General features: G+C 34.8%; 1 protein-coding gene and 1 pseudogene across 4 annotated transcripts in view; one reads left to right on the top strand and one right to left on the bottom strand.

Annotated features, from left to right (window-relative positions):
- CLINT1 (clathrin interactor 1) overlaps positions 1 to 23,391 on the top strand; it is a 64,779-nt gene extending 41,388 nt beyond the window's left edge. For 2 of the 4 annotated variants that reach the window (XM_067732407.1, XM_067732405.1), the window contains 7 exons: positions 1,366 to 1,543; positions 5,106 to 5,352; positions 7,418 to 7,487; positions 14,717 to 14,791; positions 18,554 to 18,846; positions 20,267 to 20,471; positions 21,670 to 23,391. In XM_067732407.1, coding sequence (XP_067588508.1) covers positions 1,366 to 1,543; positions 5,106 to 5,352; positions 7,418 to 7,487; positions 14,717 to 14,791; positions 18,554 to 18,846; positions 20,267 to 20,471; positions 21,670 to 22,016 — 1,415 coding nt within the window. In that variant the 3' untranslated portion in view covers positions 22,017 to 23,391. The remainder of the gene's footprint in view (positions 1 to 1,365; positions 1,544 to 5,105; positions 5,353 to 7,417; positions 7,488 to 14,716; positions 14,792 to 18,553; positions 18,847 to 20,266; positions 20,472 to 21,669) is intronic. The other 2 variants (XM_067732406.1, XM_067732408.1) reach the window with 2 other exon arrangements.
- LOC137222855 (U6 spliceosomal RNA) lies at positions 1,969 to 2,169 on the bottom strand (annotated as a pseudogene).
- Positions 23,392 to 24,888: the final 1,497 nt, after the last annotated feature.

Genomic DNA, 24,888 nt, shown 5'->3' with positions numbered 1-24,888 from the left:
AGTATGATGTCTACCGTGCTAATTTAGTTTTCACCTGCTTTCATTTATCCTGTAAATTTGTTTCTTTTCAAAGTCTAGTTCATCACATTGTTATTGAAGTGTACATATACATTGTTGGAGAGCCATTCATTTTTATAATACCATCCTGGCTTAAATTTTGTCTAGAAAACATTTTTTTCATGTTCTCTTTAAGTTGGTGGTCACTTTCAGATTTAGTAGACGTATTTTTAAATCCTCAAACTCTCACAGAAAATTTTGGCTTTGCAGTTTTACTGAGTAATTCAGCAAAATGGTTTTGTTCGATCTCCAAAGGGCATGTATGCCATCAGAACTTGTTAACCAAAGTTTAAACAAAAGCTCAGTTATCCACCTTTTGATTATTTTGCTGTTTCTCATTGGTCTTCCTTTTTCTCTGCACCCTGCCTTAATTTTCGGTCTTCTTTTTAACCACGCATGATTTTTCTGCACCTTGTACTCTTGCCTCTTTTGTTGAGTTTGGACATGAAAATGGAAGAGGGTCCATTTAGCGCCTGTAATTCTTGTCTCTTCTTTAGGCCCTCAAAGTCAAGGACTAAAACAAATCTTGACATTTTGGGGCTTTTTTTCACTGCCAGTGATCTACTATCTCCATTATCAAATTCACACAGAGGCAACCTAGGTTTTGCCAGTCCCCGCATAATGTTTGGACTTCGTGTTTGAATAGATCATCACTGTTCTGAACTGCCTGAGCATATTTCATGATTCTAGTCTGTATAGTTTTTGGTAGTTAGAATATTCTTTTCTTTTTAAAATAATTGAAGGATGCTTTCCCATGCCATGAATTACATTTATTTTTCTAGTTTGATGGTAAAGAATGACAGTTATGAGTCTTTACAGTATATTGGGATATGTAGCATTCAGAGTAGTGTTTCCTGTAGTTTGTGTTTTGTAAGAGATTGTTGCTGTCCAGTGCTTTTCTAATAATTGAAAAACCATTAAGAAATGGGAATGAAATATAATGCATTAAGTGACTTTTGTGAAAACAAAAGATTTCCATTTCTCTTTTGCTTATATAGCTCGTGTTGGTTTTTGTGTTTTCCTCTACTCCTTTCAGCAGCCCTTAAGAACTTCCTGATATGCTGTGCTGTGCATTAAGGTTGTGTTAGTTTTCATAAACAAAAGCTTTTGAATCTGCATTCCTGCCACTTAATGACTGGCACTACATGCTGTGCCTTGCTGCAGTTGTGTTGATTCAGCACTGCGGGAGCTTTCTGTTTTCCTTTGAAAACTATTTTATTATGAGGAAAAGTTTCAGAAATAAGGACTATAGACACCTTTTGAATTTAATGTCCTTAGAGTTGCTTCTTTTTTTAATGCTTTATATAGGTGAACGATATGATCCTGAGCCTAAATCAAAATGGGATGAGGACTGGGATAAAAGCAAGAGTGCTTTTCCATTCAGTGATAAATTAGGTGAACTGAGTGATAAAATTGGAAGCACAATTGACGACACCATCAGCAAGTTCCGGAGGAAAGATAGAGAAGACTCTCCAGAAAGATGCAGGTATTATTAACACTTTGTCTCCTGGGTCTCTTGGAAAGGGAACTAAATTGACACAGCTGGGTCTTGGGTTTTTTTATTTGTTTTGGGTGTTGGCATTATCTGAAATTCAGCTTTATTTGTTTGTTTCTTTAATTTATTTTTTAGAGCAATTTTAGCTTCACAGAAAAATTGTGCATAAAGTACAGGGAGTTGCTGCATAACCCCACCTCTCCAAGTGCAAGAATGCATGCACACACACACGGTTTCTCCTGTTATTAACATCTTGCATTAGTGTGGTACATTTATTAACAATTGATAACCAATATTATTAACTAAACTCTTCAGTTTGCATTAGGGTTTACTGTGTTGTATAGTTGACAAATGCATAGTATCCACCATTACAGAACCATACAGAGTAGTTTCACTCCCCTAAAAATGCCTTGTGCAAAAATATGGAAAAATTCATGAATTTGCATGTCAGCCTTGCATGGGGGCAGGCTAATCTAGTTCCCTGACGAGGGATTGAACCGAGACCATGGCAGTGAAAATGCCAAGTCCTAACCACTGGACCGCCAGGGAATTCCCAGGTCATGCGAATTTTCACTGTATTGTTCCATTTTTAGTATATTTGCTGCTGATTTATACATATATATATATAGTGTGTGTGTGTATTTACACACACATATATACAGTGCAGCTGTTTATAAGATGCTGTGTCAGACATTTGCATTTAGTATTGACACACTTTCCTTGTCTGTGTCCCTTTATTTCTAAAATTGATCACATTTCCTGTATGTTTTTATTCAGGCCATTTATTGGAATTTTTTTTCCCAGTAAGAACTTGAATAGCTTATTTTGCAATTGGGCATCTGATGATCCAGGGATCTAAGGTATTGCTGAGGGATAATGAAGTTTATTATTTTATTAGATTTAAACAAAAGTTAGGGGTTTGAAAATTCTTCCTGTGACATTTCATTAAGATTCTGTGTCAGTTTATACCAGAAAAAAAAAACTCCAGATGGATATTTGGACTAAAATGTTTTCGAGTATGACCTGTATTTTCATAGATTACATTTTCTAATGGTGGGGTATTTGTATTTAGTTTTACATAGAACAGTACTAGGAACCTTTTAGCATTCACTTTTTCTTACCTACCAATATAGCTATTAACTAGTTTTTCTGCCAGTTATAAGGGCAATATATGTAGCACTTAATGTGCAAAGCAAGTTTTATAAGATCTTTGTCATTTGTGCCTCACTGTATCTCTATTAGATAGTCTAGAGCAAGGATTTTACCATTATTTTTGGGGAGTAAGAACTGAAGCCCAGTCAGGCTGTGTGGAACTTGCCTAAAGTAACGCAGAGATGCGACCAAAACTTCAAGTGAGTTCTTGTAACTAAGTACCATCTCTTTTTCTCTTCTTAAAAAATCTTAACAGTTCAGATTTAGGGGTCATTAAAAAGAAATAAAAATAATAATTTTGAAACTATTCAGATTCTAAAATATTTTAGTGTCTTCTCATTACGTTTCCATATTTATTAAATCTGTGGAATTCCTGTCTGTTTCTGGAATATGACCTTTGAAGAACCAGAATTTATTTTTAATACTTTGAATATATTTTACAACTATATTTCTAGCTCTTTTATACTGAAGGTGTATGCATATGGTAATAATAAATAACTAAACTATGGAAAACGATGCCTACCTCAAATACTCTGTGCTGTTTTTCCCTCTTTAATGTTCTTGTGGCCTTTGTGTTCACACTTTTGGTTTGACTTAGAAAACATAGTGGCCACATATTCTGTTGCTATTTCCTGAAGAAGTATGGGAATCAGGTAGGTAGGCTGGTTAGAAATCTAACTATGTACCTTCTTGTTTTGTTTTCTCTTCTTTGCCCTCCACCCACAATTTTTCTTTACTTGCTTTGTCTTCCTATTCTTTTTTTCTGTTTCTTCCTTGATTTTTTCTTTTCTACATTTGCCTCTAAGACAGGATCTGCTAGAGTTCCTAAATCTTTTATATATTCAGGTTTAAAAGAGTGAAAATGTAGTGTATGTTATTTGTTTTAGTAACTAAAGAGCAAACCAGGGACTTACATCTTGGAGTATATGTGAGAGAAGAATAGATTTTTAGACAAAGTTGCATGGGACCTATCTGGCATGTTATCAGAATTTTAGACTTAATAGCTCATTATTAGATTCAGGAATTCTTGAACACTGATCATATCTGAAGCTTTCATTTCATTGTGTGCTAGTAAGGTTTATATTCTCACCTTGTAAAGAAATTACCTTGCACTATAATCAAATTGGACATCAGAAAGGTAAGAAGTTTCAGTCTTAGATATAGGACTGATGGTGGTAATTTTTAGGTCATTTGTTGCTGAGAAATTAGTAAGTGACAAGGGGTTTTGAACACTTGATCAGAACTTGTAGATTCCCTAAAATGTTTATAGATAAAAATACGTTTAACCCCTTTGCTCAGTGTGGGAAGCCATTCTTCTTGATTCTTGATTTATACAGGTTCCAAATTGATTTATATTTAAGTAGAAATTGCTTTAGATTAGTCCGAGTTAAATTGCATCAGTAATAATAGTCATAGTTTTAAGGAGAATTTTAAGTATTTTACTTCAGAATATTTATAATTTAAACCACCTACTCTGAAATTAAGAAATAATAGGTAATGGAATGTATTTCAGGCAATTTCTCTCTCTGTCCTACTTGCACCAGAAAAAAAAACCCAATGCGTCATTACTGGAGAGCACACTAGTACTGACATATTTAATTTGGGGCATATGAAAAACACAGTTCTTTTACTCGTTCTGTATTTTTTTCCTTTCGCATGTTAAGAAGAAGAAAAAATCTTTGAATGTGCCTGAAAAGGAATTCTTTTAAAATATTTTAAATATATTTAAATTTTCTGTGAAGCAGTTTTCTTAGTTTTGTGAAAGTTTGATCTCGCGATTCTATATAGTAAAATAGAGCACAGTTCTTGTAAAGTGCATTACCTCATTTTTCTGCATTTACAGATGAGAGTTTAATCATTTGAATGCAGATAGGATAATATTTAAAAGATATCCATCGAAATTATAGTATTATATATTTGCATTAGTATAGGAGAGTCAGTGACAGAATCATGTTATATAAATGGAATTGTAGTTGTTGCACAGTCCATTTCAAGAAAATGGTTATCAAATGCAGCTATTTGAGCTCCTAGACTCTAATCAATTGATTCTGATATGAGAATAACCCTGCTATTTTATTTTTTAATTAAGCTTTAAATCTAGAATAAATAAGCACTTGAATTATTTCAGGCTTTTTTATTTGTACACATTTATGTAAATACTTTTTTGTAGCAGTGTTTTAGACTTACCTGGGGAATTTGATGGGTTCCCACTTCCGCTCCCCAGTGCATACATATGATTATTCAGATAGCTTAGATAACATTCTCTTGATCCCTGTCAAATAGTCAAAGTATGGAATTTTGGAGTTACTACATTTGAAATTCTTTAGCTCAAATCACTGAGGGCTCCATTTTAAAGTAATCCCTAGTCTTATTATTTTCCTTCTTTTTTAATATCTTTTAGTGACAGTGATGAGGAAAAGAAAGCAAGAAGAGGCAGATCTCCCAAAGGTGAATTCAAAGATGAAGAGGAGACTGTGACGACAAAACATATCCATATCACACAGGCCACAGAGACCACCACCACAAGACACAAGCGCACAGCAAATCCTTCCAAAACCATTGATCTTGGAGCAGCAGCACATTACACAGGGGACAAAGCAAGTCCAGATCAGAATGCTTCAGCTCATACACCTCAGTCTTCAGTTAAGGTGGGAATGGCACGAGTTTACACATTATACACAGTTTTATTCTTATAAATTACTTTTAGAATTACTGCATTAGTAGTCTCAGGCATTTCTAGGTAATCATATTAATTATAGATCATCTGGCATGTATTAGTCATTAATAATAAGAAATCTCTTTGGAGGAAGAAACCTGTCCAATTGCTGAATGATTATCTATGTACTTTCTATGAAAATAGTAATAACACTCTTGGTTCATTTGGGAAAGGCTGTGAATCAGAATGTAGTGCATCTGTTTCCTTCTAGACACCACCACTGGTACCAAGTGTGAGATTCACTAAGGAAAACATGGTAGTGTTTGGAAATTGTAAGAAATGACCACTTGTATATATGACAAGTAGTTATATAGCGGAACTGGTCTTGTTTAATACAGAGATCGTTCCTCTGAAAAGGAGGTTTATTTGCCCTGTGGTCAGTATTGATTAGTAGCAGCACTAATTCTTGTAACTGTCTTCACTTTTTATTCCGCACAGAAATGAAATCCACCTGATTGATAGATACCTGGCTGCAAGCTAGTCTTTTGGACAGAAATCTGCCTAAGAGGGAGGTTTGCCCTGAAAGCCTCAATAGTTGTTTTGTTACTCTCCCCCCACTAGTATTCACCTAGCTTGTATCTTTGCATCAAATGTAGCTGAAAGCTAGGGAAAATATTTTTCTAATGTATCTTGCAAATTGCAGGTGACTCTAAAAATAAAGCTAGTCCTACTTAGTGTCAAGAACTGTGTCAAGTTTTCCCACATATCTTCTGGTGTATAATTTCACCCATATTGTGCTCTTTTTAGTTTTGAGGAAAACCTCAAAATTACAACTCAACTTTAGTTGTAGTTAAAAGGGGGAAATGGATGTGTTATTTCCTTGTGGTCTTAGTTTTCCCCTGCTGTGGATACAGTTGCTTACTGATGACTGTCTAAGATCTGGTAGATAGTCATAATTAACACCCAAATAATACATGATGGCTGTTATATGAAGAGTTCATTTATGGTTGCATGGGGAAAATCATCCAACCTGTATAATTTTTTTTAACAGTAAACTGAGACTTTTATATCTTAAAAGGATTTTAAGTATCAATATGTAGTACAGCCTGAATGTATGTCCCTGCCATAAATACTTTAAATTTATAGTGTAAGCTTTTTGACTTTGTTTTTATTACCAAAAAAAATGCATAGAACTCTGAAGTTCTCAGCAAGTTACTCAGCTGCTTCAGATCTCTTTCAACCTCAAGGCCTTTTTGAACCACAGTATATAGTGTTTTAATCTTCAAAGCTCAAATTAACATGCCTAGGAATTTACAGTGTTTTCCTGTTGCCTAGCACTTCTGTTCTAATTTAACATGTATGTATTGAACATTGAGGACCTATGCATTAGGGTACTTAGAACTATGTATAGGAGAAAAATCATATTACAACTCCAGCCCCACAGTTTAGTTTGGGAACTAAATATAAAGCAGATGTCAAGGTATATCAGACCAACATAGAATTATACTGACCTGAGCTAGATAGGATGTTGGCCTCCAGTCCAGTAGATCTCAGACCTTCTTATGCATTGGAATTACTTAAAGGAGCTTTCTAAGACTGTACAGACCAAGATCCCAACCTGGGCAATTATGATTCAGTATGTTGTGATGGAGCTGGGCGTATATATTTCTTTAATGCTTCTCAAGTGATTCTGTGTTAAGATTTGAGTGGGATCTGGAAGGTATGTTTTTTCAGAGTGAAATGCAGTACGAAATGAGAAAGTAACCCAGGAGTAGTGGACATGCCTAATCTTGTCTGATCTCCGAAAAGAAGTGAGTTAGGGAAAAGAGGAGTGTGGATGTTAGGGACTTTTACAATGGTAGGCATTTAAAAATACTATCTCTCCATAAGGATTCAAGGTCACTTCTCTTTTTTCAGAAAAGGAAATCTACCTTTATTAAGATAATTACAGGTATTTGTGTCTCAGTTGGGAATTAAAGATGAGTAGAGCAGATTTTTTTAAAAAAAATAGTAGAAATATGTTTTCTAAGCTTATTTAGTTCTGTGTGTGTTTTCAGACTTCAGTGCCTAGCAGTAAGTCATCTGGTGACCTTGTTGATCTGTTTGATGGCACCAGCCAATCAACAGGTAAGCTTCCATATTGGCTTTTTCTTTTTATCAATAGTATTCTTGGTTTCAGAGTAATTTTTTTTAATGGCAAATAAAAGATGGAATGAAAATTTAAAAAAAAATTTTTTGCATTAGATTTATTTTTAATGTGAAATTAATTCACTTTGAGCATTATTTGGGAGGAAGTGTTTAATTGCCTTAAATAAGGAAGGTGAGCACTTAAATATTTGACTGGTAATTCAGTAATCTCTCTCAATTTCTTTAGCACTGAGTATTTGGGGTCCCTTTGCTTTTTCTATAAGCAAAATGGACTGCTCTGCCCATTTCACTGTCTTTCCATAAATCTTAATTCTGGCTGTCAAACTACCCACGCCTAGAGTTCATTTAAACTTTTCATTCATTTATTCACTAAACATTTATCGAACCAGACACTGGCCTGGGTGCTTGCAGTATAATGCTTAGTAAAACAGTTCTTGCCCTCACGGTAAGGTCAAGTGGAGGAAGTAATCATTAACCAAAGAGTCACAAATACCTAGTTACAAACATACAGAGTGCTTTGGAGGAAAGGGGCATTCTGTGAAAGTGTGACATATTTTAAAGAGGGCTGCAGCAAAAGAATAGTCCATTTACCAAGATTTTCTCACAGAGAAGATTAATGGTTTCTTCAGTTTGATGTCCAGTATGTGCTAGATTTTTTTGAGTAATTCCCTATAAATTGTTTTCAAGAAAATTGATTATTTTAGGTTGCATTTGATGATTATGGAGTCGTAATAAACTGTACTGCAAGTCAAAACAGCTTAAGAAATAAAACTTATGTTTAAAGTTCATTTCACATTAAAATGTAACTGGCGAGATTGGCATAGAAATAATGTCAAAGTAAATCTGTTGTTTCTAGTTGTGTGTAATAATTTTTCAAAATTGAATTGTTTTAAAATTTACATTAGTGTTTATGATGAAAATTACTTCTCACTGATAGTTTAGTACATATGATTAAAGTCTCCTATTATTTTCTCCCTGTCCTTGCCTACTATCATAAAATTAATTCTTAGACTAGGTGTGAACTTACTCGGGTGTCTGGTTCAATCCAATTTCTGAGATTCTTCAGTTCCCACTCCCTTTTTTCTGTAAATGTAACTACGTAAAATTATTCCTTAAACTCTATTGAACTGTCATGCCCAAGTTTGCAAACAACTACATTAGTTGTTTAACAATTTATGTGCTGTCTTTTTGTACATTGAAGATTTTCATAGTAGTATTAACTGGTAGTTAGCATGTAGTCATATAATACAGACTTAGTGTCACAGAATATCAACTATTTTGGATTTCCTGGTATGAAATATTAAAGAGCCCTTTTCATGCATCTGTGAAAATTTTTAATGGAGCAATCAGAGAAGAATTAACTAGGAAGGTCAGATGAGTGAATCTAACTTTTTTCCTTGGTGTTAGCCAGATTGCTTTGAACAGAGAGAATTATTAAATACCAGCATGCTTCCTTTGCTTGGCAAGAAACCTTTGAGTGGTTTTTCTTCTCTAGTGCAAGCAGTAGATTGGCTAATTAAATAGAAGTAGCAATTAATATTAATACAGTAATTGAGACAAAGTCTGAATGAAATTTGGAATATTTCTTGCCTTAATGTTTTTATCTTAATAATTTCTAAAAACCAACCGAAAATGGGTTGACATCATAAATTTTTTTTTAATTGTTCACTGTTTATTATCACGGTCACTCTTTTTTTTTAATTAATTTTTTTTTTTTTTTTTGGCTGCGTTGGGTCTTCGTTGCTGTGCGCGGGCTTTCTCTTGTTGCCACGAGAGGGGGCTGCTCCTTGTTGAGGTGTGCGGGCTTCTCGTTGCATTCTCGTTTAAGGTGGCTTCTCTTGTTGCGGGGCACACGGACTCTGGACGTGCGGGCTTTAGTAGTTGTGGCACAGGGCTCAGTAGTTGTGGCTTGTGGGCTCTAGAGTGCAGGCTCAGTAGTTGTGGCACATGGGCTTAGTTGCTCCGCGGCATGTGGGATCCTTCTGGATCAGGGCTCGAACCCGTGTCCCCTGCATTGGCAGGAGAATTCTTAACCACTGCACCACCAGGGAAGTCCCCATAATTATTTTTTAAAGTTCACTCCTGTTTGAAACAGTTTAACCACTTTGTGTAGAACCCCCTCCAATCAGTAAGATGAATTTCATTACTATGAATTTCTATTTAAATATTTTAGTAGTAATATATTTTAAATTGAATTCAGCAGTGGAAAAAAAAATTGGATGTTAAATCTTTAGCACCTACATGTAAGAAAGTCTAAGAATCTACCATATCAGCATTGCTATTTGGTATGCCATTTGGGTGTCATTTCCAATATGTGCCTATATTTATAATACTGCTGTCATGCAAGTAATATGGACATGAACTGTAAACCTAAGCAGATACAGCTTCTGTACCATTCACCAGATAAATGTCTCCTTGGAGAAAATGCTCAGATTTTCTTTTTTTATGTGTTATTTCATCCTTTTTGTTAGCATCTTCAGAAGTATATGTGGTAAAATCATTGTGGAATATCAACCAAGTTTAAAAGTACACATGTGAAACCCATACATCAAGATTTTCTTGAGACTCTGATGATAAATGTCCCACTCTGGTGATGTTCTTTTAAAATCTGTACTCAAATGATATTTTGGTGACATTTATACATAGTATGTCTCTAAGTAAACATTTTTTAAATGAATAATAATGTATTTAGAAAATAAGCCAGTTACAAATATAATGCCAAGAACCATTCCATTTCATTTTTAGTATATCTCGTCTTCAGAGTTTCCGTTGTCTCCTTTTGTCCCTTTTGTAATTGAGGAATTCAGATCTTGATTAACATACTACTACATAAGTTGTTTCTAGTACAATGAATGAGGTTGAAGAGAAAATATAAAGACTTTACAAGGCTTGCAATATCTTTTGATTTTTTGGTTGTTAAAAAATATCTTTTAAGATTAACGTGTATAAAATCCAAAATGTTCATTACATTTACATTTGAACCTGTTGCCTTGTACTCCGTTATCACTAAAGTTAGTTGAGGATATTTACATGGATGTGAACCACCTTGTTATAGCCAAGTTACTGGTTATTACAACCCAACTTACATATTAGAATTTTCATGGGCGTTGTCTCTAGTTTAACCTAAGTTTACTAAGAATGAAATGTTTTACCATATTCTGTTTTCACTAATATAAAAGTAGTGTGTGCTCATTTTAGAAATTTTATGGAAAAAAAGTAATTCACCGTAACTTAGGTGCATAAAGTTAACTATTAATAATTTTGGTGAATAGTCTTTCTTTAAACATTTTCTATATAATCAGTCAATATATTTTATTTAAGCATTTATTTATTTATTTTTTTTCCACAACTCACACACACTGTATTTTATTTTTACAAGAGATAAATAAACTGACACCAAGCATTGTAAATAAAGCATTTATTATGTTGCAAATCTTTTTCAGGCTTCTAGATAAAGATTTTATTGTTATTATATTTTTTTGTAAACTCTTTTTCATCTAAAATCTCATGACCATTTCCTTATTATAGTTGGTATTTTACAGACCTTTTAATTGCTTTATAATCTTAACATTATGTAAATATGCTGTAATTTACTTGACCAGTCAGCCTCTTATTTTTTGGACATTAGGTTTTGATTTGTTTCCAAACTTCTCTCTGTTATAAAGTAGTGAAGTAGCATCTTTCAAAATCTTCCATTTTGGTAAGGAGAAAATATTTCATTCTATTTTGCATGTGTTTGATGACTGACTTTGAAACTTTTCATGGTTTTATATTGCTAGTTGTAACTTGTCTATTCATGTCCTTTGTCCTTTTTTTTTAAATTGGGGTTGTTTATCCTTATCGATTTTTTAAAAACTTATTTATATTAGTTCTTCATCATATATTTACAATTTTTTGTCATTTCTATTAATTTTGTATTTATTAGAACTCCTTGTGCAAAAGTTTTCATAACGTAATCTAGATTAAATTCTTCATTAAAGAATATTTCCATTTATAGTTAAAGCACTGTCTAGTTCAACTATATTTTTCCTGTTCACAGTGTTGCTTTGGAAAATACATGTTCCCAGCTGGTGATTGTAAATAACCTCCTTGCTTCCCTGAAAAGGCAGATGGAAATGGTTCATTTATAATGACACCTCTCATGTGGGAATCTTGAAGGATAGCTCTTATTGTGAAATTTAGCAGTCTTCCACATGCAGCAATTTTTGGTAGACTCTTGCTTAAATTCCCTTAGATAGAAGTTACCTGGGAAAAATGCTTAAGTATAGAAAATGTCTGTTAAATTTAAGGCATTGGTATGAATAACATCATGCATATAGGTTTGGATAGTCCCTCCTAGGAGGGAGAAACTTTTCCTAAATGAAATAAGAGATTTTTAATTTCTGAGATAGTTTCCAAAGTTGAGGATCACATTATGTAAAACACAGTAGAAGTATAATCTGTGGCACTTCAGAAGATGGAGAAAAGTTAAATCCTTTTCAAGGAAAGGTGGCTTCTATTTGTTAAATTCTTATGTGTGTTTCCACTCTTTTACCTCCAGTGTTCTTAAATTAGTCATGTTTGAAATTAAACTCCCTGCAGTGTGGATGGAAAGAATAATATTTGCTATAGACAAGTTATGAACATAGTATAATTTTAGCTTAGGTGTTAGAATGTAGAGCAATAGAATAACAAAATAATTATTTGAAATGTTAAATTCAGGATAGGACAAAAATAAAATATGTCACCCAGTTTGAAGATGTGATTCACAGTATTCAGTGCTATACTCCACAGCATGAATTTTCTTTGTAGCCCAGACTGGATAAGATTTGAAAATTCCGAACTCATTTGGCATAATAAATTACATATTGATGTTTATTCACTGCTTGGATGAAGAAAATGAAAATAATCCCCTATTTTCAAATCCCTTAATGTTATAATAAAAGATGAACTATCATTCTGTTACCTAACAGTATACTTTGATCAATATTTTTAACATGAAGGAATATTACAGAAGACATACTTATGAATATTAAGCAGCAACTGTTCACACCATTGATTTCCCTGCTAGATTTTATTAATATATGTGCTTGTTTATATAGTTTAAAAATATAGCTCATTGATCTTTTGTACCTGTTGTCACATTTATTATGACATATGTACCTTTAAAGAAGAGAAAAATCACTGTGATATTTTCCTTTGGATAAAGCAAAAGCAGACATATAAGCTGTAGTTGTTGCTAGGAGTAGAGAACCTTGGCCTTGGTGGAAGTTAGTTCACGGTGAGTGAGTATATATGTGAATATGTGCATCTGTAATGAGGTGAAGGAATAAGGAATTTGTTAGGCCTGCTGATAGTTGACTACAGTAAATGTGCATTAAAAAGAAATACCAAGTTCACCTGTGTCAGAAACTGATTTGTTCCTTTTATTACTGCTGGCTATTTATTAAGAAGGGGAGATGGTTCTAGTTTAATTAACCCAGTTGAGTGTAGCAGATGGGACAGAATGTCTTGCAGCGATAAGACAATTCAGAAATGGCACCAGATGTTGGAAGCTGTCCCTGGTGGTATTTGAGTGCAGCCCAGATGTTCCAGTCCCACCTGGCTAGTTTCTAAGCACTGCAGGCTAAGCAGCTGTGATGTAACCTATATAATGTTCACATAACAGTAAAAGCACTATAATTGAACTGCCGCTCTAAATTTCTAAGGTTGTGACTCTTAAGAGGTGAAATCTTTAAGGACAAAAATAAGGACAACTATTTAAGGTTTTATATCCTTTGACTATTGCTGTTTCATTGATAACTGAATTGAGGAGAAGTGGAATATAAAATTTAGCAATGTTACTGTTCAAATTATAGATAAAAGTAAATATTCGTACCTATTTAGTGTTTACAAATGAAAATTTGTATGAGAATGTGATGTTATGCATGCAGATTGATCTGCAGCCTTATGATTTGACTCTCACCCCTTTAAAAACACCAGTCTGGAAGTAGCAAAAAGCTACTGGTTTTTTTTTTCAAGGATTAAAAATGCAAGTATTTTGCAAATATTTGCAAGTAAACAATAGGAAAAAATAGTCCACGTAAATCATTGCATTCATTTTTCTTCCTATAGCTATTAAAACTGATTACTATGCAGATCAACTTCAAGGGTTTTGGGGTTTTTTTTTTCCCCTTTTATTTAAAAAAAAGTCAAACTGCAGAAAATTTGTCACATTTTCTTTGTCTCTCTCTAGTTCTTTTTTGGTTTTGTTTGTTTATTGTGCACCGTTTGAGAGAATTGCAAACATCATGACATTTTGCCCCTAAAATACTTCAGCGTGTATCTCCTTACAACAAGGACATTCTCCTTCACAATCATAATATAATTATCATACTTGGGGAATTTAACAGTAAAACAGTACTGTTGTATAATAGACCATATTCACATTTCCCTGGTGTCTCAATTACGTCATTTCAGTATAGCACTTACTTAAATATCCAGAGTCCAGTCAAGGATCACCCATTTCATTTACTTGCCATGTTTCTTTAGGCTTCTTTAATCTGGAGTGGTCCTAGTCTTTTTCTTTTATGATGACATTTTCTGAAGAGTCTTGAGAGCTGTTTTGCAGAATGTCCCTCAATTTGTATTTGTCTGATTCATTCTTCATGACTGGAGTCAGGTTAAATATTTTTGGGAAGAATTTGGGTGATGATTTCTTTTTTAGTCCCTTTATATTAGAAGACCCATGAGTGCTATTTTGTCCGATTATTAGTGACATTAAGTTTGAGCACTTGTTTAAGGTGGTATCTATCTGATTTCTGCACTGTAAAAGTAGCTTAATCTCTTTTTATTTGTAATCTGTGGAGTGATGATTTGATTACCCAGCAACATTTTACCCAGGTTTTAGCATCCATTGAAGATTCTTATAAAGAGCATAATTGGCCAGATAAACTGCATGCCTACATTATGTTCGTGAAATGTGAGTAAGGGGTAACTGTAACCACAGTTGTAGTGTCTATTATATTACTAGTTATAGAACTGAGGGATACTGTAAGAGCGTCTGTCCTGTGGTAGCTTAAAGGGAACATGGTGACATGAAAAGCTGGATCAACTAACTAGCTGTTATGATGGGTCTTGGGGCTCTAGTATTGGGTATTTTTTGAGTGCAGTGCTAAAATGGCTTCCTAAAAGTGCTATCAGTTGTGCTGTGGTTCTGACAGTTTTTTTTCCTCATACTTAATTTCTAGGAGGATCAGCTGATTTATTTGGAGGCTTTGCTGACTTTGGCTCAGCCGCTGCATCAAGCAATTTCCCTTCCCAAGGTACGATATGATTTGATTGGCCAGAAATCTAGGGGCAGTGGAAATGTTACCAAAACAAAACAACCCTTCACCACCCCACCCCCATCTGCTTCTTTTGGCCATTTTCTACTTGTAGTAGTATTTATAATTCCCAATTCCCAAAGAATTTATTCACAAAGGTACTTTATTGGGCCAGTATCCTAAATGTGCCAGACGAATTAATCTGGTTGCAGACTACTCAGGTACACCTAAATAAAATTGCCCTCACTCATAAGTGACTCTTGTTTTATTTTAGGGGGCGGGGGGGGGCAGGGAGTAGGTGCGTAGGGAGTGTGAATAAGTATAAATCTCGTTTTAGCAGCAAGAATATTATGGTTTATGTTTAGCTTATATGATTTTCTTGAATGAAATTCAGGGACATTGGAGTTGGGCACACCATCTTACCAAAATTCATTTCTTTATAATTTAGACATCTTAAAAGAATTTCTATGAAAAATAACTGAATTTCATTTTGGCATATCCTTAAATGTGAGCAGTTGAACCTCAGGCAAAAAAGAATTCCTCATTCCATGTTAAATTAGAAATTTTAAAATACTCTAGATTTGTTGTGATCATTTCACAATATTTGTAAAGATCAAATCACTATGTTGTCCACCTGAAACTAATATAATGTTATGTGTCAATTAACACCCTCAATTTTTTTAAAATGGCAAAAAAAAAAGCTAACATCCAAGCAGAATATAGGCTTAAACATAATGGACTGAGGTGAAGGGCTTGTGTTTTTCCCCCTTATTATTAATATTTTTTTCTTACTACCTCTGCCATATACTTTGGTAGCTATTTAACTTTATGAAAGCCTCTGAGCCTCCACCTTTCTAAAATTGGGAATAATGCTACTTGTCATGGTTCTTTATAAGGATAGAGTAACGTCTGTAGAGACGTGTAGAATAGGGTCTGAGTTCATTATTAAGTGTCTTTTAGGTTGTAAAGGGGTTGTTTCTAATGTTTTTTTCCATAAAATTTGGTCAGTCTGAAGTTCGAGAGATAATATAAAAAATTTAGCTATAAAAATCATAAACATGAGGTGAGGCAAGGAGGAAATATTTAACTGAATTAGTTTTATTATTCATTTCAAGTAGAGTCATCTATCCCCATTAATTGGATTAAAATTTATATTTAGTACCGTCTAGTTTAGGTTAGTGAGGATTTAGGAAGAAAGACGCATAGGTTTTAATGTGATTTGGGTTATTTGGACCACTTGTGTAAATTCCAAGTATTTCCCAGAAACCAGGATTGTGGAGTAATGAACTGCTTCATTTTAGAAGTGTGGTTATACCTTGTAAGGGTTAATACCTTGCTATAGGCAAATCAAAGTGGAAAATGAACATTGCCCTAATTTTACAGACTGCCTGTGTAATTCTCAAAGTTTTTATGTATATAAAGTTGGCTACTATGCAAATAATTCAAATATGTTAATGTTGCTAAGTGATAACATCTCTTCATCTTATGTGATTAACATAACCTGATCACCATTACGCAAGGGGCTGAAACTGTTGCAACAATGATTAATGATTGCTGAACAATATATGCCTCACTAGAAATCTCTTCCTCCCATGATTAATCATCTCAGATAAAGTTTTCAGATGGGGCAACACATTTTGCCCCAGTTTCCATTCTTATTCTGTTTTCTAGATCAAGCAGATAGAAAATCAGCATAAAGTTTACCTTTATCCAGCAGTCTTCCTTAAATTAGTTTAAATTGTTTAATACATAGAACTAATTGTAAAACTCTTAATTCAGTCTTTTTGTAAAGAAGATCAAAGACATTTTAGCAAAACCCGGAAGTAATGAATATCAGCCCAGTTCTTATATTAAATTGTTGGTAGAACATGGGGTTTCTAAGTGAATTATTTTCTCTTTTGAGGGTGCTTACATTACAAGATGGTAATAGAACATATAATTTTAAAGACTTAATGTTATTGTTCTCTTGATATTTAGCATAATGAGACACAATATCATAGTGGGTGGTTACCTTTTAGGCTAGACAAAATGTATTTCCTAGTTGTAAGTGAACATATAGTGCAAAGAAATTAACTTGAGCTACATACTGTTCGCTTTCAGATGACAGTTTATATGTAGCTCTTTCTTCACCTTTGCTTTTTTCAACTTCCATTAATTCATATTTATCTGTTTGTCCCTTTCTTAAAGCAAGGTTTGTTTACTTAGTATAGCCTAGTTTAAAAAAATTTTTTTGCAAGTATCACTTGCCTTTATATTTATTGTGTTCCAAATAGTTAGTATTATGTATGCAGAATTTATAGAAGCTTGACTTATACTTTTATATGGCATACCTAAAGGAAAGAAAGTGTGATGCTATGCCTCTCCTCTGTCTTCTCACAATTAATCCAAAGTAACAATAAACCTTAAATGGCACTTACTATATATTAAGTTATTCAGTCTTCGTAACTTAGATTTTTTAAAAAGTATGGCACGGGGGACTTCTCTGGAAGTCCAGTGGGTAAGACTCCATGCTTCCACTGCAGGGGCATGGGTTCGATCCCTGGTTGGGGAACTAAGATCCCGCATGCCTCACGGTGTGGCCACATAAATAAATAAAAGCTCTCCTTTAAATAAAATAAAAATACAAAGGCACAGAGAAGGTTAAGTAAGGTCACACAGCCAGTAAAATACAAAATCCGTTCTCTTAAATATTTCAGTCTATTAATCTATTAATTTTTTTTTTTTTTCCCACGGTACACGGGCCTCTCACTGCCATGGCCTCTCCCGTTGCGGAGCACAGGCTCCGGACACGCAGGCTCAGCGGCCATGGCTCAGGGGCCCAGCCGCTCCACGGCATGTGGGATCTTCCCGGACCGGGGCACGAACCCACGTCCCGCACATCTGCAGGCAGACTCCCAACCATTGCGCCACCAGGGAAGCCCTAACCTATTAATTTTTATATTATTAAATGCATTAAATCTTTTCTATGCATTAAATCTTAAACTTGTTATAATTATACTTTGAAGCATAGTGATAGTTTTGTTTCTTTTTTTAAATATTAGCATGAGTTCCCCTCTTAAGACTATACCCCGCTTTTTACTTAAATAGATTGAACAGTCCCATTTGAAGTAAACAATGTACTAAGGTTATATATCATGGCTCTCTGTAGCCTTTGTGTTGTCAGTGGAAGCATGGCCAAATGGGTGAGAACTTCTTACAGAAATTTAGTAATCCTAGTCTTAATTTTATTGAGTTTTTGGGTTTTTCTTTTTAATGAATTTGGGGTTTTATTTACATGAGATGGTATAAATCATAGTCTGATTTCTCTTTGAACCTTTCCAAATAATGATTGAACAAAATGAGCTGAACTGTCTGATTTTACTGAGTTACTCCTTGCATGAAGATTCTGGATCTCCCAGCAAAGAGTTTAACCAGTTTAGAGGTTTTTTTCTTGTTTTTTGGGGCTCTCAGGCTAGTTCATATTTGTTTAGCTAGAAACTTATTTGATATGCGAACTTAGGTTGAAGGAAAGTTTTAGTTTCTGTCATTTCTTTGTGTCACCTCAGACCTGCCAATGCCAAGAGATGGATTTTACTTTATATGTGGAAGTTTTTTTTCTTTGCCACCTTGTTAACACTGGTGGAATATTCATGAGAAAGAATAATGTCCAGATGGAGATGGTACCTGCAGATGTTAATCTGGATGGACACAGATCAGCTCTAATTTGTTTCAGTTGGAAGATTGTGCATTTCAGAAACTTTCTTACCCGTTTTTCTTTCTCAGTAACAGCAGCAAGTGGGAATGGAGACTTTGGTGACTGGAGTGCCTTCAACCAAGCCCCGTCAGGCCCTGTTGCTGCCAGTGGTGAGCTCTTCAGCAGTGCCTCACAGCCAGCTGTAGAGCTTGTCAGTAGCTCACAACCAGCTTTAGGCCCACCTCCAGCTGCCTCAAATTCTTCAGACCTATTTGATCTTATGGGCTCATCGCAGGCAACAATGACATCTTCCCAGAGTATGAATTTCTCTATGATGAGCACTAATACTGTAGGTCTGGGTTTGCCCATGTCAAGATCACAGGTAAGTTGTCTGCCTCCCTTGGAAACTGTGATTCATAATCTTTGAGATGCTCTAACTATCTAATGGCAGATTAGCATAAAACAGAAAAATAAGCAAGTGACACATAGATTACTTTTGTACATTGAGTTTACCTTGTTGTCCCTACCCTGGAATAGTCATTTGGGTTCTCCAGGGCAAGGCCTTCTCACTCTTCTTGCTGTCCATGCAAAGCCAAGTGTGATGCCTTGCACAGAGGAGGCACTTGTTGAAAATTTATTGAACTAATAAATTGGAATTTAATAGTTTAAAAAATTGTTTTTAAGATTAAGGAATAGAGGAGTTCCCTGGTGGCCCAGTGGTTAAGACTCTGCGTTTCCACTGCAGGGCATGTGGGTTCGATTCCTGGTTGGGGAACCAAGATCCCATGTGCTGTGCTGCACGGCCTAAAAATAAAAAATTAAAGACAAATTCAAACAAGTGCAGAATATATGTCTGAGTTGTATCAGGAACTTGCTATTTTTGACTCAGGCTATTCTGAATATTTGTTTATGATGCTAATTATTCATTTTAATATGTAGAATCTCCTATTTTGGGTGTTAGGATGAAGGAAGAGAAGAAAGAAGCAGAAAGGTGACTGATCTGTATAACAGATATTAGACCTAACATTAAGAAAAAGGACATGAAAGCCATACCAGTACCATTAAATTGAACTGAACAAACTCAAGCCAGTTCACTGTTTCTTTCATATGGTCTAAGCATAAAGCCAATCTACTAATTTTCAATCTTAATTGCAACTGTGTTGTGAGTCTTTGCATTGGTCCATTTTAAATTATTCTTCCTATTTGTATTTATTTCCCTTTTTCTGTCCTTGTTACAATTATTCTGGTAGTAACTACCAGGCACCTCTGCTGCTTTTACCTGAATTTCTCCTTTCTTCTGTATTGGTCCGTACTGTACCAAATTCCACTAGTGTTGCTTGCTTTAGGCAATAGAAATATACATGGAGCAGGGATATGTCAGGTTATGTGGAATGTAATTTGCTGTTTTGATGGTTTTGTTTTTTTAACATGAGAAATCATACCCCGAATTCCATTTTGTAAGAATAAATTTCCACTTGTATATTTCCTTAAAGTTGTACTAACCCGAAGTTAATAGTTGCCCCAGGATTGTGGCTTCTAGACTTGGGGTGATGGGAGGATAACTGTTAGTGTACATATGTTTTTTCCCCACCCCAAACATGATTTGGACTTCAGAGGAATATTATGGGAAGCTGGTGATTCAGGATATTGAAGACCTTAATGTAGAACATTTGTTGTTCTTATTGGTTTCAAGAATTTATTACAAAGTCTAGTATATATTTGGAGTTACTATGATTAAATTGCCGTCTGGTAATCTTTATAGAGCAGATGCTTAATTTTTAGAGCATTTTTCTATTTTCCAGCCTTTGCAAAATGTTAGCACAGTGCTGCAGAAGCCTAATCCTCTCTATAATCAGAATACAGATATGGTCCAGAAGTCAGTCAGCAAAACCCTGCCCTCTACTTGGTCTGACCCCAGCGTAAACATCAGCCTAGACAACTTACTACCTGGTATGCAGCCTTCCAAACCCCAGCAGCCATCACTCAATACAATGATTCAACAACAGAGTAAGTTACTGCAAGACATCCCATTTCTTTGTGTATTTGTAATCCTTTGCCCTTATGCCAGGACTACTTCAAGCCATGAAATAAAACTGTACTGAAAGCAACTGTGTATTCACTTAAGATTGTTTTCACATAATACCTGGTATCCCTCCTGGCACATTGAATTGCTTTGTATTCTGCTCTTGACATGTTAACATTTATTGTATGGTGGTGAGTTTGGGGAGCCTGATCACTAAAATAAAAGTATTTGTTGAGAAAAAATTTTTAATATAGGCAGATATGTCAAGAAACAAAAATCATCTGAACTCCATAATCCAGGGATAATCACCATTAATTCATATTTCTTCACAGTCCATCTTTTCTAACCACATTTTTAATACTTGAGATCATTCTGTCTATATTTTGTTTCTTGCAGTTCATATTCAACATTATTGTTTTTTCTGTGTTGAATATTCTTAAAGAAAGAAAGCATGGGGCTTCCCTGGTGGCACAGTGATGGAGAGTCCGCCTGCCGATGCAGGGGATGCGGGTTCGTGCCCCGGTCCGGGAAGATCCCACATGCCGTGGAGCGGCTAGGCCCGTGAGCCATGGCCGCTGAGCCTGCGCGTCCGGAGACTGTGCTCCGCAACGGGAGAGGCCGCAACAGTGAGAGGCCTGCGTACCACACACACAAAAAAAAAGCGTGATTTTTGGATCTTTATAGTTATCCATCATATTAGTGTGCATTTCCTCTCTTGCTGGTTATTTCAGTTGTTTCCAGCTTTTTTCCTATTATAAATAACTCCATGGTTTTGTATAAATCTTTTTACTTGTGATTTTTTCCCTTAATATAATGTTCTAAAAATAGAGGGAGTCAAAGGATATAAACTTTTTAAGGTTTTTGATACACAGTAGCTCTTGACAACTTGTTAGGTCGGATTCAGTAATAGATTTTATAGGAATGGTTTTAAAGTGCCTGATGTTTTCTGCCAGCCCACTCTTACTGTTTCTACATCTTGGGGAAATCAGAGCTAACAGCCACTGAATATTTCTCAAGAGTAAACAATACAAGTTAATTGACTTCTCTTATAAAAAAATCACTATAAAGTAATTTTATTGGAGCTTACAAGTATTGATGGTCAGGAAGATTGTATTATTTTTCTGCTCTGTGAATCTAAGAATTCAGTGTGATAAAGTTCTTTTGTCTCTTTTCTGCTGTTAGATATGCAACAGCCTATGAATGTGATGACCCAAAGTTTCGGAGCTGTAAACCTCAGTTCTCCATCGAACATGCTTCCTGTCCGGCCCCAAACTAACCCTCTGATGGGGGGACCCATGCCTATGAGCATGCCCAGTTTGATGACTGGCACCATGGGAATGGCCCCTCTTGGAAATAGTCCAATGATGAACCAGAGCATGATGGGCATGAACATGAACATAGGGATGTCAACTGCTGGGATGGGCCTGACAGGCACAATGGGAATGGGCATGCCCAACTTAGCCATGACTTCTGGAACTGTGCAACCTAAGCAAGATGCCTTTGCAAATTTCGCCAACTTTAGCAAGTAAGAGATTGTAAAGGAGCAGATTGAATGAAGGATTTTTAGTGGTGCAGATAGGTGATGTTGGGATGGAAAATGCTAGTCAACTCCCCTTTCTTTCATCAATTAATTAAAATAAACCTACATTAAGAACCAAAAAGGTTGTTTTATAAAAGCAAAATATCTAGTATTTCAGATGGCCAGGCAAGGGCGCTTCAGATGAGGCAGTCAGAATCATTTTTCCCAATGAGACTTAGACCACAAATGGGGCAGTGAGACCACTGAAAGCCTTTATAAATTGAGGAGCCCATTTTAATATCATAATATGTGGGAATACTAGAATAGGGCTGAATAAATGTGTTTGAATCTCTAATTTTATACTTTTCTTTTCCTGAAGAACTTGATTTTTCTGTCCCTGAATTGCCTTGTCACAATTGGGTCTGTTCCTTTTACTACCACTCTTGAGTCCATATATGAAATCATTAAAGTTGGATGATCAGTTTTTTATAAAAATATATATTTTTGTCCAAAAAAGGCATACATATGTGATTATGGCTAAATCAAAGGTAACTGGAATGTATATACTTTTGCTAATGTTCCAGCAATACTGCTATTATACTATCCAAATTTTTATTGTAACAAAACCTCTTTAAGCAATTGGTGATAGCTATGGGACTTTTCCCATTTCTTCTGCTATAATTATCCTGTGCAGAACTCGGAAAAATATTTTTTTCAGGACTGCTCTATGGTTTCCTTTAAAAGAAAAGAAAAAACAAACCTCCAGTATTTTTATTTGTTCTTAGCAGTCATTATTTACACTTTGCAGTGATAACTTGGCAAGGCTTCCTTCTGTGTTTATCCCTGTAGCCACCGTGTAATAGTCAGGAACAGTCAAAAAGAAAAATATTTATTTTTTTTTTTGGTGTCTTCAAAAAATTTTTGAAAAGGGTAAAAATCCATTAAGACCTTCAATATAAATGTTAGAATTCAACAATGTTGGCTTTTAGATTTTATACAGTATTGTTTTGGTTTTGAGTGTATATAATATGGCATTAGCAATATGGTTCCAATAGAGAGGAGTTAAATATATATATTATTAAAGGAGACCTGTAGCAGTCAAAGATTTTATCGATTTAATGGCAAATAAAGGAAATTAATTAAATTGTTTTCCTGCTGTAATTCTGCATTAAGGTCACATGAAAATCATGATTCTAGAGTTTGGAATGCAAAATTGTTTCACCCTTAAGCTGGGAATATTTTTTAAAATAAATACTATAATATAGGCATCAAATTATTACCTCCCCACTTTGTGTTGAAATTTTTTTTATTGATAAAACTTTGTTTTCATTGTATTCATAATATAGTTCTGTTATACATAACATTAAAATGTTCATTAAAATCAATGTGGAACTGCTTTTTCTTTCATTATGTTAGACATTAGAGACCGTTTGGGGAAGAAATAATTATAATTTGGGCAAAGTAATTTTTATAAATAATTTAAAATTATTTAATGACTTCTCTATTCCTTCCTATCAGACTGCTGTTAGGAATTAAAAATGAAGCAGCAAAGATATCCTGACCTGCTCCATTCTTGCTAATGTTCCATCTACAACATTTCTAATTAGGCAGAAATTCATGTACTTCAGCTAAGTGGTAATGAAAAGTGATTCATTTGCTGAATAAGAGATGAGAGAGAGTGTAATTAGCTGACTGTGGTTTTTAATCTTTCAACAATTCAATGTGTTTAAATTAGTTTCAAAGAATAGGAGCTTTCAAGTGTTGTTACTTCAGAGCAATCAAGCCAGGCTCTGGTGGCAGTTTGGAGAATATCTTCACTGATATTTAAAACCCGCAATCTTAAATGAATTTTTTCTTTAAATTGAGAGGTATGGCATCACCTTTTCGAATATGTATGGTTCTTAAAGGAAATAAATATTTTGTTTCTAAACTTTCGTGTTTAAAATTTCTTTCTAATAAAACTGATTTATTTCTAAAGCATTTTCTTTACTACTATGCCTTCTTCCGATGTTGTATTCTGAAGACAGAAGGGAACCCCTACCTTAGTTATTACTGTACCTCAACATACAGTCTGCTGTCTTACCAGTGTTTTTTGTTTCAGAGCCCTTGAAAGAAGAAAACAAGAATTGCCTCACTGGGGTTCCATTCAATTTAATGACTTGTCTCTGAAGGGGTTATTAAGTGATACCTAAAGAAAGGTCTGTATACCCCAAAACAGTTTGGAGCTGGCAAGAAAATACTCTTCTTTAATAGTCTTTTGGGCTCCCTTTTGCCCATCCTGTACCTCTTTCCTTTTTCAATAGCTTCTCTGTTGTATCTGTTTTTCATTTTGCCTACTATTTTGTGGAGGGAAGGAATTAGTTACTCTTCTTGCAATTTACATATAATGTGTGAATCTCCCCTGCCATTCCAGATTCATTTTTTTCCCTCTTAAAATGTTTTTTACTTCTCTGATATGATCTTCAGGAACCATAAATAGACACAGTGTTCTTGTACAGTACTTGGGATGTCTACTTTTTTGTTTAAAATAAATTGCGTGAATGATACCCCATAATGCCATTGGTTAGGAGCTAGTCACTAATAAGTTGAGGCCTACAGTTACTTATATTTGGAGGGAAGGCTTAATACCTTTTTCTTCTCAAATATTTTTGAAACACTAGAATAAAGCTAACTGTCCTAAGCACAGAACATACCTTACGGTAAATAGATTTCTGAAATAAACTGGCTTTGTGTTTCAGCTCTCCTGGGAGATAGCACTGCATTGTGGAAAGAGCATGGACTTGGAAGCAGACAGATCTAATCCCATTTCAAGCCCTCACTGTCTGTGTGACACCTTGATCAATTGACCTGACTTTTCTGGGCCCTAATACATTTTTTCTAAA

This window comes from Pseudorca crassidens, chromosome 3 (assembly GCF_039906515.1).
Source record: "Pseudorca crassidens isolate mPseCra1 chromosome 3, mPseCra1.hap1, whole genome shotgun sequence".
NCBI lineage: Eukaryota > Metazoa > Chordata > Mammalia > Artiodactyla > Delphinidae > Pseudorca > Pseudorca crassidens.
Note: the sequence above shows the minus strand (reverse complement) of the source record. Positions and strands in the feature narration are given on the sequence as shown.